This window comes from Peromyscus maniculatus, chromosome X (assembly GCF_049852395.1).
Source record: "Peromyscus maniculatus bairdii isolate BWxNUB_F1_BW_parent chromosome X, HU_Pman_BW_mat_3.1, whole genome shotgun sequence".
Taxonomy (NCBI): domain Eukaryota; kingdom Metazoa; phylum Chordata; class Mammalia; order Rodentia; family Cricetidae; genus Peromyscus; species Peromyscus maniculatus.
Window position 1 is genome coordinate 98530137 of NC_134875.1, and position 13128 is coordinate 98543264.

Genomic DNA, 13128 nt, shown 5'->3' on the forward strand with positions numbered 1-13128 from the left:
GGAACACTGAGAAAGCTCAGTGGCATTGCAGACCTGTGTGCGCTAATAAAGATACCTGTGGCCTGAAGAGAATCCTGAAAAGCGATTTCAGTGGACTTTGATTGTCTGCAAGGAAAGCAGTTTCACTTGTCGTGAAGGAATGGAATTAAGACAGAGGAGAAAGGGAGTGGTTTATAGAGAAATCCTGGACCCAACAATCAGATGGAAATAGCTCTAGATTAGATTCTCAGTGTGAGTCAGAAGGAGCCAATAAAGAAAGGTTGCATGACAGACATGTGACTTGAGGACTGTGACTAATAAGAGCAGCCAGCTGATTTACAGGGAAATTAGCAATGAGGAAATGGACTCTTTTAGTTGTGAATTCACCGTGGTTCCACATTGTGAAGTTTTCATTTTCAAACAAGTATCACTTTCGCAATATTCCACTGTAGCCACCCATTGCTAGGCTCCTGCTGCTGTACCATCTGAGATTCCAAGGGATTCTCTTATCCTGCTCAGGCCAGGCTCATTGTCTGCAACAGTCTCTGCACTCAGTGGCGATGATGACAGCAGCTCTGAGTGACATTTGTTCACTACTTATTTCTACCAGACATTTGTTTTAATATGTAGTGACTTATTGCTAGGTGGGGACTTTGAACTTACAAGAAATGTTTACAGGAAATAAAACCCACTTTACAAGAAATAAAACGCCAAGGAGACAAAATAAGGGGACTCAAGATTGGAATTTAACCTCCTCCTGATCAAGAATGGGGGGCGGGCTGGGGGGAAGGGGAGGGGACAGGAAGGGAGAGAACAAGGGAATCTGTGGCTATTATGTAGAACTGAATAGTATTGTAAAGTAAAATAAAAAAAAAGAAATATTAAATGAATTTTAGACTTAATAAAGAAACAATTACCATCATAAAAAAAATTGGAATTTAAATTTAAACAAGTAGATATTTGGCTTTGGTGAGCCTAAGTGCTACTGAATATTTCCTTAATATTTCTGAACTTTGTAAAGACAGTATGTGTTGGGGGTGGGGTTGTGTATGTACTACGGGAGTGTGTGTGCAGGTCAGAGGATAACTTTGTGGAGTCTTTGTAGTTAGTTCTCTGTTCATTTATCTTGATTCCAAGGAGCAAACTCAAGCCATCAAACTTGTGTGGCAAGTACCTTTACCTGCAGAGCCATCTCACTGACCTGTCTATCTTCGGGGACAGTGCCTCCTTTATGTAACCCTTGAGTTCCCTATGTAGCCTAGACTGACCCTGACTTCTGGTCTCCTTCCTCATTCAGCCTCCTAAACACGGTGATTGCAGGCACGCATTCCTACTACCGTGCCTGGCTGTGGCTATTTCCTTAAAATGCGTGTATGCTCATATGTACACCTATAGGAAGGGACATTTCCCATAACAATTAGTAAACAAATTGTTTATTGTTGCACATAATACCAAATCAGTTATTGTAAACTGGTGAAGTTATTACATCTTTTGAGACAGTCTGGAGCCTTTTCTCAATAATGATAAGGATCCATGTCATTGTGTGCTTCAAGTGACGTAGAAGGATTCTGTAGCGTTAACAACTTTACATTGTATGTTTGCTTTTTTCCCCCCAAGGGTATTTAAGGAAAATAAACCAGATATCACTACCAATATTCCAAATGGAAGGCTGGGTATGGTGGCCTGTGTCTTTAATCATAGCATTCTGGAGGCAGAAGTGTGTGTGTGGGGGCTCGGTCTCTGTCAATTCAAGGTCAGTCTATCTACATAGGGAGTTCCAGACTACATAGTGAGGCCCTGTCTCAAAAACAAAACAAAACAAAACAAAACAAAACAAAACAAAACAAAACAAAACAAAACAAAACAAAACGCAAGGTTTTAAAAAAAGTTAGTTGTTCCTATTATTCTGAAGTAATATTCTACATGTTTAATGTCTTCTTTCTGTTGACTTTCTTGTTAAAGCCATCGGTGTCAGCAACCAGAGGGAAACCACAGTAGTCTGGGACAAGCTAACTGGAGAGCCTCTCTACAATGCCGTGGGTAAGCCATCATGCAGAGGTGCAGCACAAGCCTTGTTCCATTTGCAGAGGTGGTCACACTAAGTCATCTGACTGGAAAGCCGTAGGTTCATGTTTCCTATAATCGGAGATGGGCAGCAGAGTTCTCTTCAGTTTTTTCAGATCATAGTTATTCACATATTTATTAACTCTCTCCCTTGCTTTCTCCTTTTGCTGATTATTTGTAATCATATAAATGGGTGGATAGTTCCAGAACTGTTTTATGACCCCCACTGTGTTTCTGACATCTCAGAGATCTTTCTACCCGCTACCCTAAAAACTCAAAATTTCAAGTGTTCAAAATTGTCTATAACCTATTTGTATATTGGTCCTTTCTCTCTAAAAATTTGAACTTTTTAACATAAATTATCAGAATTTTAGATGATTCTGTTATGGATTTAACTGTTTCGTAGGGTATACAAAGCTCAAAAATCTCAAGAAGATTACCAGTAGGTGTCACATCTTAGATGTAAATCTCCCTGAGTAGAGACTAGCATCATCCTTAGCACATGACAGTTGCAGAGCACTAAATGATACTGCTACTTCCTGAAAGGAAAGTTGCGTTCTAAATCTATACCCATTAAAAGATTTATGTCACAAATAGGAAATCATGCTGGCTATGAGGGCACATGCCTAAAATTCCAGCACCGAGGCAGGAAGATTGTCTCAAGTTCAGAGACAACTTGGATTACATGGCATGTTCTAGGTCACCTAGGGCTGTAAAGGAAAACTCTGTTTCAAAAGAACAATAGGAGAAAAGAAAAGATAAAATAATGTGTGATTATCATAGTAAGTTATAAAGAAGGGAAACTGAATGATTTTCAAAAAGAAGGAAAGGAATATGAAACAAGAATGGGAAGCAAATAAAAACATATAAATCTAAATATGTATCTGTTAAAGGACAGGATTTTTCTGTGCGGTGAAAGCTATTCATTGAAACTGCTAGTTAGTTACTGAGATAGTGCAGTGAAAACGAAGAGGAGAAAAACTGGCCAGACCTCTTAGAGGCCAGATCCAACGGTGGGTTTGTGCACTGGAGAAGTCCTAAGCATGAAGGAGGCGACTATTCTCTGAGAAGCTCACACTCGTGTTCTAGCTTGTGTCTTTTTTTTTTCTCCTGGATCCCTCTTTTCTTCTTAGCACTGTGCTTAAAATCTGTATTACATCTTTAGCAAAACCCCAGCACTGTTTCACAAAAGAGATGATAGAAAAATTAAAAAAAAATAAATTAGAGCTTATGAGAATGGAAGTTAGTTAAGTAATTTTAAGGGAGGAAAACAGCTTTTTGTTTCATATGAGATATTAAATTTCTGATTGAAGCTATTTTCTAGCAATTAGCAATTAGATTGTTTTGAAAGTTTTTATTTATTTATAGTTTTGAAAGATTTGCTTGAAAGCTCTTGTTCCATTTATTTATTGCGTTTGTTTAGTTATTTTCAGGGAAGGCAGGCATGCATTCTGTGGCAGGCATGTGGAAAAAAGAGAATAACTGACTAGGGTTACTTTTCTACTTTCACCTTGTAGATCTCAAGGGTCAAACAAGTTGCCAGGCCGGGCACCAAGCACCTTTACCCGCTGAGCTGTCTTGATGGACTTCGTTTGTTTTAAGTGTTCCATGCTGGTCTTGAACCCATTATGTAGCTAAGGATAACTTTGAACTCCTGGTCTTCCTCCCTCCACCCCCCAAGTGTTTGATTTACTGGGGTGCACCACTACACTTGGCTTTAAATTGCTTTCAAAGGCCGGGTGGTGGTGGCGCATACCTTTAATCCCAGCACTCGGGAGGCAGAGGCAGGCGGATCTTTGTGAGTTCAAGGCCAGCCTGGCACTCGGGGGGGGGGGGGGGGGGCAGAGGCAGGCAGATCTTTGTGAGTTCGAGGCCAGCCTGGGCTATAGATCCACGAAAGGTGCAAAGTTACTCAGAGAAACCCTGTCTTGAAAAAACAAAATAAATAAATAAATAAATTGCTTTCAAAGCAGATTTGGAAATTTCCAGCACAGATGTGATCATCTCAACTTATTATAGATGACTTCACTATAGGAAGGAATATACAATTAAATCCAAATGCTTGGCTAGATACCTTTGTATGTTCCATGTTCTGTGGTGACCCCTAAATATACCTCAGCAAACCAAGGAGAGGCTTGTCGTTTAGCTTTGTGTCACAGAAATGAGGAGTAGAAATTTGGCAGCTAGAAGAAGAAATGCCAGGAGAACTGGAGAAGAGAAAAGATTTAGAGAAAGAAGCTGCTTAACCGTTACAAGGAGAGATTTTTCCTTCAACTTCATTTCACCTAGAAAAACATCGAATTATCATCCATCCATGGAGGTTCCAGTTGAGAGTTTCATCATGGTATTAAATACTTAGCAGCTTTATTCAAAAGAAAGATCACATGGGATTAGTGGAAACAGAATTAGATTGCCCCATGGATATGTGGTCAAGCTTCTTTGGCTTGTTTTTATCATGGTGTGATGTTTGCACTTTTAATTTTCTCTATCTTAATTCAGGCTGCTAGAACCAAAATACCATAGACTCGGTGGCTTATTCAGTAGATTTGTGTTTGTGATAGTTGTGGACGTTAAAAGTTTGAGGCTAAGATGAAGGTGCCCTCACAAGACCAAATCAGCTGGCACCTTGATCTCCATATGGTGGAGAGCAGGGTGCAAGAAAGCAAACTCTTTCCAGTCTTTTTATAAGTGTACTAATCCCATTTGTGAGACTCTGTGGTTCTAACCTAATCACCTCCCCAAGGGCTTCCCATCCTAACTCCTTCAAATTTGGGGTTAGGAGTTCATTATGATTTTTTTCTATGATATATTCAGTCCAAAATCATTGGTGGTACATTGATCCAAGCCCTTGCGGCATGGAGCCAGGGAGATCAGGAGTTCATATATACATATTCACTATATATAGATATTCCATATGTGTGTGTGTGTGTGTGTGTGTGTGTGTGTGTGCACGCACATACACATACACACACTCTGTATAGTGAATCTGAGGGCAGCCTGGGATATACATGACTCTTAACAAAACAAAACAGTGAAATCAGTTCAGAGCACTCTTTTTCTTCCTTTTCCTCTTCCTCTTGTAAAGCTGTCACTCTAGCCTATTCTTTTCATTTTCCTGGTTTGACTCAACTGAATTATGTAACTGATGAACAATATTTTTTATGAACCAGCAACTGAGAAGTTTGTATTTTTCTGCTTTAAAATTTCCCTGAGATGGCTTATTGGGTGCCTGATAACTTGAGTTTGAGCCCTGGGATGGATACGTGGAAGGAGAGAACTAACTTTGCTAGTGTCACATGACTTCCACACACATGCCAGGCACACGCACCTCTACACACACACACACACACACACACACACACACACACACAGAGAGAGAGAGAGAGAGAGAGAGAGAGAGAGAGAGAGAGAGAGAGAGAATGAAAAATGTAATAAAACAAAATGAAAAGAAAATCCCTTTCATGTGGCCTTGTTTTTTACTATATGCATGGTAAACAGTGAATATATTTACTCCTAGTACAGGAACGGGGGAAATAAGATATAAGATCTTAAATTAATTGGTGGCCATGGTATAGGTTTATCCAACAAACAGAATCCTGACAAAGGCTATGCTAACTTGCAATAAAGCTGTGTGCTTACTGCTGTCTTTTCCAGCTATAAACAGATGAAAGTTCAGTGGATCCCATAGGTACATATGACCTATTGTTAGCTGTCCACATATATGTTTATATATATATATATATATATATATATATATATATATATATATATTCTAATATATATTAGAATTAATAAGATACACAGTAGTACAGTTCACTTTACATCACTACTTCCCAGACATTGAGGTCTGTCATTGGCATTTTGGCTTTTATGTACTAACAGCTAAAGTTGATTTCAGATTCTGCATGTATATGCATTTGTAAACACACACACACACACACACACACACCTTTCCTACTCCCCATTTTTCTTTTGGCCCCTTTCTGTTATTGAAAATATCACCAAATGAGGGGCATAGTCTCTTCTTCCTTGTATATGACCTTTTAACCAGCTTAATTCATGGCTTAACTATTGGCACTTACAATTCATATATTATCGACAGGAAAGAAGCCAGCAACATTTTATAAAACTCTGGTGGTCCTTGCTTATGGTGTGGTGGATAACATGGAGCCTTCCTTTCATCTTACCACACTGCAAACTGCTCAGGACAAACCATCTCAGAGGAGACTCACTATTTGCTTTGTGCTTAGCCAACCAGATATAGATGATTCCTAGTGATTTTTTCCATTTTCATTTTCTTAGATGTGCTTGTTGCTTCCTGTTGTGATGATTAGCCAAAATTGTTCAGATTTGTGATTTATTATTCAATATCCTCTGAAGATGATGATTTCTTCGGTACTGTGTATATCACTTAACTAACAATGGTCCATAGAGATTGAGGCAACTACATTTCTCTTCACTCATAAAACTCTTTTATCAGGACAAACTAAATATATTAGAAGTGACTTTATTCACACCATCCAAATTATTTTTATAAACTATTCATTGGATGGTCTGGACCATTGAAATTCCTATTTCCTCAGTCTAAATAAAAGCCATTAATAACTTCTAGAAGGGGTTTATATAGCATTCTGTGCTCCTTAGAGTTTATTTCCTACTATATATTACTTTATAACTTTAAGAATTAGCAGTTCCCTATTCCTAGTAAACAGTGCCGTTCCTGTCTATGGAAATGATTTTACTTCCAGCTACCCAATGAGGAAAGTACTTTCTTGGGATTGTACTTTCCCAAAATAGCTCTTTCATGTCCTGCAGCATATGACCACAGCAGGGACTGTAACATGTTCTTTTAACATCCCCTGAAGATGTGCTCTTGTAATGTATCATGCATGATTTTAGTTCGGTGGTTTTTTTGAACTAAGATGCATATATGTTGCCAAGTAGGGAAGAATTTTTCTGAACATGAAACACACACTTACATGGTTTTCATCCAAATGGAAGTGCTAGTGAACCAGACATTCAGACTGGACTTTCTTTGTTCCCTTCTACTCCATGCCTCTTCCATTTCTTTTTCTACATTCACATGTGTAGAAAAAACATTCAATCTGATGAACTTTATTCATTCTGATGAACTTGCCCAAATGATCTGCCATTTCCAAACAAGCATACATAGACCTTGAACCTGGCTGTCTCTAGCATGAATTGCCGTTATTTCTCCTAATGCTCCAGCTGCTCCAGTTTCTCCTGGCTCTTCAGTTCCAGTTGCCGTTGTGCCCTCTGGCTCTTCAGTTCCAGCTGCTGGTACTTCCTCAGGTATTGGTGCTCTGGCTATTGCTCACGTCCCAGCCTCCCAACTCAGACACGTTGGGGGAAACTGACTGCTGCTGCCAGATCTGGATCTGTCACTTCTTTTGATCTCAGAAATTACCTCCACAAGGGGCTTAGGCCTCCAGCTTTGGGGGTCTTCTCTTTGGCTTTTGATCTCTTATTCTGCAAATCTAATTCTGCCATCTTAGCTTCTGTAATGAGTTTTCTAATTGTTTTGTTCTTAATTCAATTAATTTTGAACATTTGTGAGTTGCTTTGGTAGTATATCAACAACCACTGACATCTTTTTTCTTTGCCATTTGTACTAATTCATTCCATATACTCTAATTGCCATGTACTCTTTGATTATAAAAAAATAAATAAATGTCATGGCAGCCTTCTGCAATCCTGGAACAGTGGAAGGAAAAGGATTTTAGATGCCATCCACTCCAGCATCCTTATTTTATATTTAGAGGATCCGGGTCAAGGAGGATTTAAATAATTGCACAAGTCATAAAGCTTGTTGGTAGCAAAGCCAAACTTAGAACTTTGATTTCATGATTTTACATTCAGTGTTTTGATTCTTTGTAGTGAGGATTTAACTCCACGGATACCACTGTTGTCAAGCCTAACTACAAGCCTGGTTAACTAGTCTTTGTTAAGAGCAATAAAGTCATTGGACTACTGAGATTCCTAGTGTTACCTTACTGTCAGTGTTTGCTTTGGTTTTGAATTAATTATTTGGAGCACATTAATACACTAAAGAACATGCCCTACAAAAGACATACTCACCAATTAGTATTGTGTTGGACTACTTGGAATACTCATAGAAAAGTACATAAACCAGAATCCTGCAAGGTAGGTCATGGTTAGATAAGTTCAAATTTCCTAGGTTGTTCTATTATGCTTCCTAAGAAAGAATCACTGCCGTGGAGTTCTAGTAGTGGTATTTGGAAGGAGGGCACTTATTTAAAGACAAATTTGTGGGTCCAATTCACAGCTCTACTTTGCCCGAGCCGTGGAGTATGGGGCCTGTCTTTCAGCTCCCCAGTAAGTGTTGTGTCCATTAAGATGTTGATAAACAGGGACTGCTGGTGTGGAATCAGTGGAAGAGTACTTGCATGGCATTTGGGAAGTCCCCTATTCCATCTCTACCTAACCCCAGTGAGAGGCCAGGGTGGTCGGGAGGAGAGGAAGAGACAGAGAAGGAGGGAGAACCCCAGATGTAGGAGGCTTATATTATCAAAGAGGCCAGCAAGCCAAGAGTCTATGGATGTCAAATATATTTGTTTAGATCCCTCTCTAAGAAATGTATTTTATATTATGATTCAACAAAGCCATATAACTAAAACAAATGTTTCCCAAATTGATCTTTATCCTATGAAGTACAGTAAACTCTAATATTTGCTATCCCAATCTACCATTAGTTTTTTGAAGTAGGAATCAAAACTCACTAAATTGATTTTTCACCTCATAGCTCATTGTAGTTGAAAACACTGAGAATTAAGATGTGCTTGTTAATCATACATATCACAGATTTAAAAGCTCTCTTCTGAATCCTTCCACTTTCCAAGTTACTCTTGTTAATCCAATAACATCTGCTAAGGTTGTTTATCTGTGAGCAAAGTCTATTTTTGCCATCATCACACAGTACTGTTACTATGTAAAATGGAGCTGACTCTTGTTCCCTTGATATGGGAGATGTTGCCACCTCTGATGATATTGCTAATGGTTTGTGTCCTGACATTGTACTAGAAAACTCAGCTGCAACTAAGTCAAGTGAAAAAAATAATAATAAAAGCAGTTTATTTTGCTAATGGATCTAGTCACCCAGTGGTAGCGTAGTTTAGGTGTTGATTGGTTCTGAATACAGAAAGTCACTGGTATCCCCTTCAAGTCTATCTTTTCCAAGATGGCTCCTCACATGACAGACTCAGATCTCCTGTCATGAAAATAGCAGGCCCAAAACACACAGTGCCAAATGTAGCTGAAAATGACAATTGAAGGCTGACGATAAATCTCGGTTCGGTGATTTGGCCAAGAAATCTCTTATGTAAGAACTTAGGGTTCACACCTCACCCTGGAACTTGGGGTAGGGGAAATTCTTCGATAAACCACACAGCTGAGGGTTATAGAAATCTAAATCTCCCAAGGGAATTTGAAATTTGAGATAATGCTTCCGGAATCCAGGAGTAGGTGCTGGGTACCAAATGAAGATCTTACCTATAGGCCATCTATTTTAATGAGTTTTGTTCTCCTTCTCTTTTCTTGGTTATCATGTGAGTCACTTGCTTGCTGCTTTTTATACCTACGGAAACCAGTATTTTATCCTGAAGTCTCTAGTTTAAATCTCATGGGAATTAGTACTGTCAAAATGAAGCTCAGAGCTATTTAGATAATTAGAATGAATTTGTAAAAATTTACTCCAGTGAAGAACTGATTCTAAATGAATAGAACAGAATAACACTGTTAAGTGAACCAAACAAGGTATCTGGCAACATTAAAAAATGTAGTATGCAAGCTTGCATTATCTGCCCTGGAGTCCTTTAAATAGACTATGGGCCTCAGATTTTTTCAGGAAGCATCTGAGCATAGTGTCCTAAAAATACTGACTTACCACTAGTAGATTAAAAGTTATAAAAGTTAAATACAATAGACCCAGTCTCTTAAAAAACAAAAGATAGCAAATCTGGTTTATTGATCACTTATGCAATCTATTTTATAGCTTTTAGTGCATTCTCCTCCCCAAGCTTCTGTCACAAAGCAAAATGAGATCTTTTCTGCTTGGAGTTCAGAAAGCAGGTAACAGAAACTTAGGAAAGAAAATGGTGGTCCATTTAAAGTCGAGTTTTCCCCATATAATCCAGCAACAAAATGGATTGTAATGAAAGAAAATAATGATTTCAGATCTTGCATCCCTTGAAAGATTTTATTATAAATAAGCATCCCATCGGCTTCTCTACTTCGTCTTTGTCACAGTCTTCTCCCAAGGTTTCTAAGACATACATTTTTTCCTGAGCTGTGCGTTTTGCACTGCCAACTAGCCTGCCCGGTTCTTAAGTCTTCTCTCTATTAGTGTGTTTAGAAAATCCCTACTCCAAATGCTCTTTCATAGTTGTTGTCTTTCCTGTAATAATACAAAATAAATAATGCAAAATAAAAATCCCAAGGTTTGTATTGTTCCTATAATTTGGTCTGTAATTTTGCATAAAAGCTTTCAATTCTCCTTTGTAAATATATTTTCTTCTAACAGTATGTCTATTCATTTCTAATTTTCTAATTTCTATCCTTTAAAAGCTATAGCATTTTAATTGCTTATGGAAACTAATCAGTCTCTTATCTGTGACAGTGATTTTGCTAAGTTCTCATTTTTATGATGTTCTTCTTATGTATTATTATGTTTTGATCCATAGTGTGGCTTGACCTAAGAACCCAGTCTACCGTTGAGAACCTTAGTAAAAGAATTCCAGGAAATAATAACTTTGTCAAGGTAAGAAATCTTTTCAGAAGTACACTGTAAGACTGTGTATTTAAAAAAAGTTCGCAGATTTCATGAGAAAGACTATTTCAGTCTTACAACCTATGGTAAAATGGTTATTTTATACAACTTGTAGAATACTTCTTTCAGATAACTGTGGTCAAATCAAGTCTTTAGCTTTCTTTCTTGTTCTGTGGGGAAATGAAATAACAATACCCCAAGAGGACAGACTGGTAGAGATCCTAATGTCTCAGTAGCTTAAATCATATTCCCCAAGGGCTATTTTCTTTAATTCGCCCATACTTTCAGAATCCATCAGCATAGTTCCCTATTGTCCACTGAAGAACGTCCTGAGTGCTTTTGAGTTTTTAGTAACCTGGATTTGGTGAGAAAGAAAAAGTAAGTAGTATTCAAGACTTTCACTAAAGACCTTTTTTTGTTTTTGTTTTTAAATAAAACAAAGCAAAAAATAAAACAAACTTTTTTCACATGAAAAAGAATAATAAAATATGTCTAATTTTAAATCCTCATATAGATCTCTCTCTTTAGATAAGTGAAGTTAATTTCTTAGCAAGTTCAAGTTCTTCTAGAACCCAAAAAGAAGAAGTTCTTTTTCTTTTAATGAGATGTGTCCCCTTTTTATTTGCCAGTGGGAACTATGTTGGTTCTTGGATCTGAAGCTAATATTCAAATACCATTAATTATAACAGGCTAGCAGACAATCCCATGTCTGCTCCCTTCCTTGCCTAAGTAGTTTCAGGCTTGTCTTGCCCATTTATTTTCTATTTTTCTTTGTTTTGTCACCCTGCATAACCCTGCCTCCGACCGTCTGCACTGAGCTTCAAGGCTTGTGTAGTTTTCCCTGCATTACCACTGCTGGCAACTTTTACATTCCCTGTCTGCATCATTTAAGACTGTGTCTATTAGGTTTGCAGGATCTTCTGGAGGACAGCCTGTACCTCTGCCGGATGACCTTGCAACTCAAATAATATTTCCATGTGTTACTGTCTTCCATTATTTCTGAGCATTGATACTCTCTGCCCCCAACAACCCCCCAAAAGCTAGAAACCTTAAGATTTTTAACTTGCCGCTGGAATTAAAATATTTGAGAACATAATGGTTTCTGGTTATATGTTTTTATGGATTTTCTGTGTGTGTGTGTGTGTGTGTGTGTGTGTGTGTGTGTGTGTTTCTTTTGTCTTTTCTCTTTGCTTTTTTAAAATTATGGTTTGTTTGCTTATTTGTTTACTAGAGAGAGAGAGAAAGCACATGGAGTTGAGTGGGTGGGGGTGTGAGGAGGTGTTGTGGAAAGGGAACTGTGATCGGAATATATTGTACGAAGATTTTTTTTTTTCAATAAAAAATTTGGAAAGCATTTTTTGAGACAGGGTCTTACTGTGTAGCCCTCCCTGGCTGACTTGGAGCTCACTGTATATACCAAGCAGGCCTGCCTCAAATTTGCAACAATCGTCTTCTATACCTTTTATTTTATTTTATGTGTCTGGGTGTTTTGCCAGCATGTATTAGCTGTGCACTGCATGCATGCCTGGTGCCCACATAGGCAAGAGGGTGTTCGATTCCCTGGGCCTGGAGTTTCAGACAGCTATTAGACACCATATGGGTACTGGGAACGAAACCTGGGTCCTCTGGAAGAGCAGCCAGTGCCTTAAGTGCTAAGCCCCTCGCTCCAGCTCCTCAGCAATCTTTTTGCTTCTGCCTCTCAAATGTTGAGATTATAGGCACCTACATATCAGTATAGCACATCAGCTGTGATTTGAGTTTTTTCATGACATATGTTCATATGAGGTAAGAATAGGGGCATAGGATAAGAAGGAGAGAAAGCTAATTGTATGACTTTTATGTTACTTTAATTATATCTCTAATCCCTTTACTTGAACTTTATGAAGAAATTGGATATTTAATATGCTAACAAGAATTGGACCTCACTCATTCTCAAGAAAGAGCAATAAGCACACATGAGTTCCATTTTCTTCAAGTCATTGTATGTGCTGACTTTAGCCAGCTGCTTTCTTATGGACAGCAATTCTGTATGGTTTTAATCTGGCATGTCATTGACCTCTGCTTTATTTATTTATTTATTTTCCATATGTATGTATGAATGTATGTATATGTGTATACACACAAATATGATATGTCATTAAATTATGTGTTTGAAAGTAGTTTTCTTGTTATTGTTATTAATTTATGACTATTATGTTCACAGTCTATCATGAAAAGAAAAAGAAGTGCAAACTTTTGGTTTAGATCTACAGATGAGCAATTTATTGCAAACTGACATT

At 38.0% G+C, this 13128-nt stretch overlaps 1 protein-coding gene across 7 annotated transcripts in view; it reads left to right on the forward strand.

Annotated features, from left to right (window-relative positions):
* The window catches only part of Gk (glycerol kinase), a 79462-nt gene that overhangs the window by 26115 nt on the left and 40219 nt on the right, over nucleotides 1-13128 (forward strand). For 4 of the 7 annotated variants that reach the window (XM_016006045.3, XM_016006047.3, XM_016006046.3 and 1 more), the window contains exons 4-6: nucleotides 1942-2019; nucleotides 7273-7356; nucleotides 10764-10840. In XM_016006045.3, coding sequence (XP_015861531.1) covers nucleotides 1942-2019; nucleotides 7273-7356; nucleotides 10764-10840 — 239 coding nt within the window. The remainder of the gene's footprint in view (nucleotides 1-1941; nucleotides 2020-7272; nucleotides 7357-10763; nucleotides 10841-13128) is intronic. The other 3 variants (XM_006987526.4, XM_006987525.4, XM_006987524.4) reach the window with 1 other exon arrangement.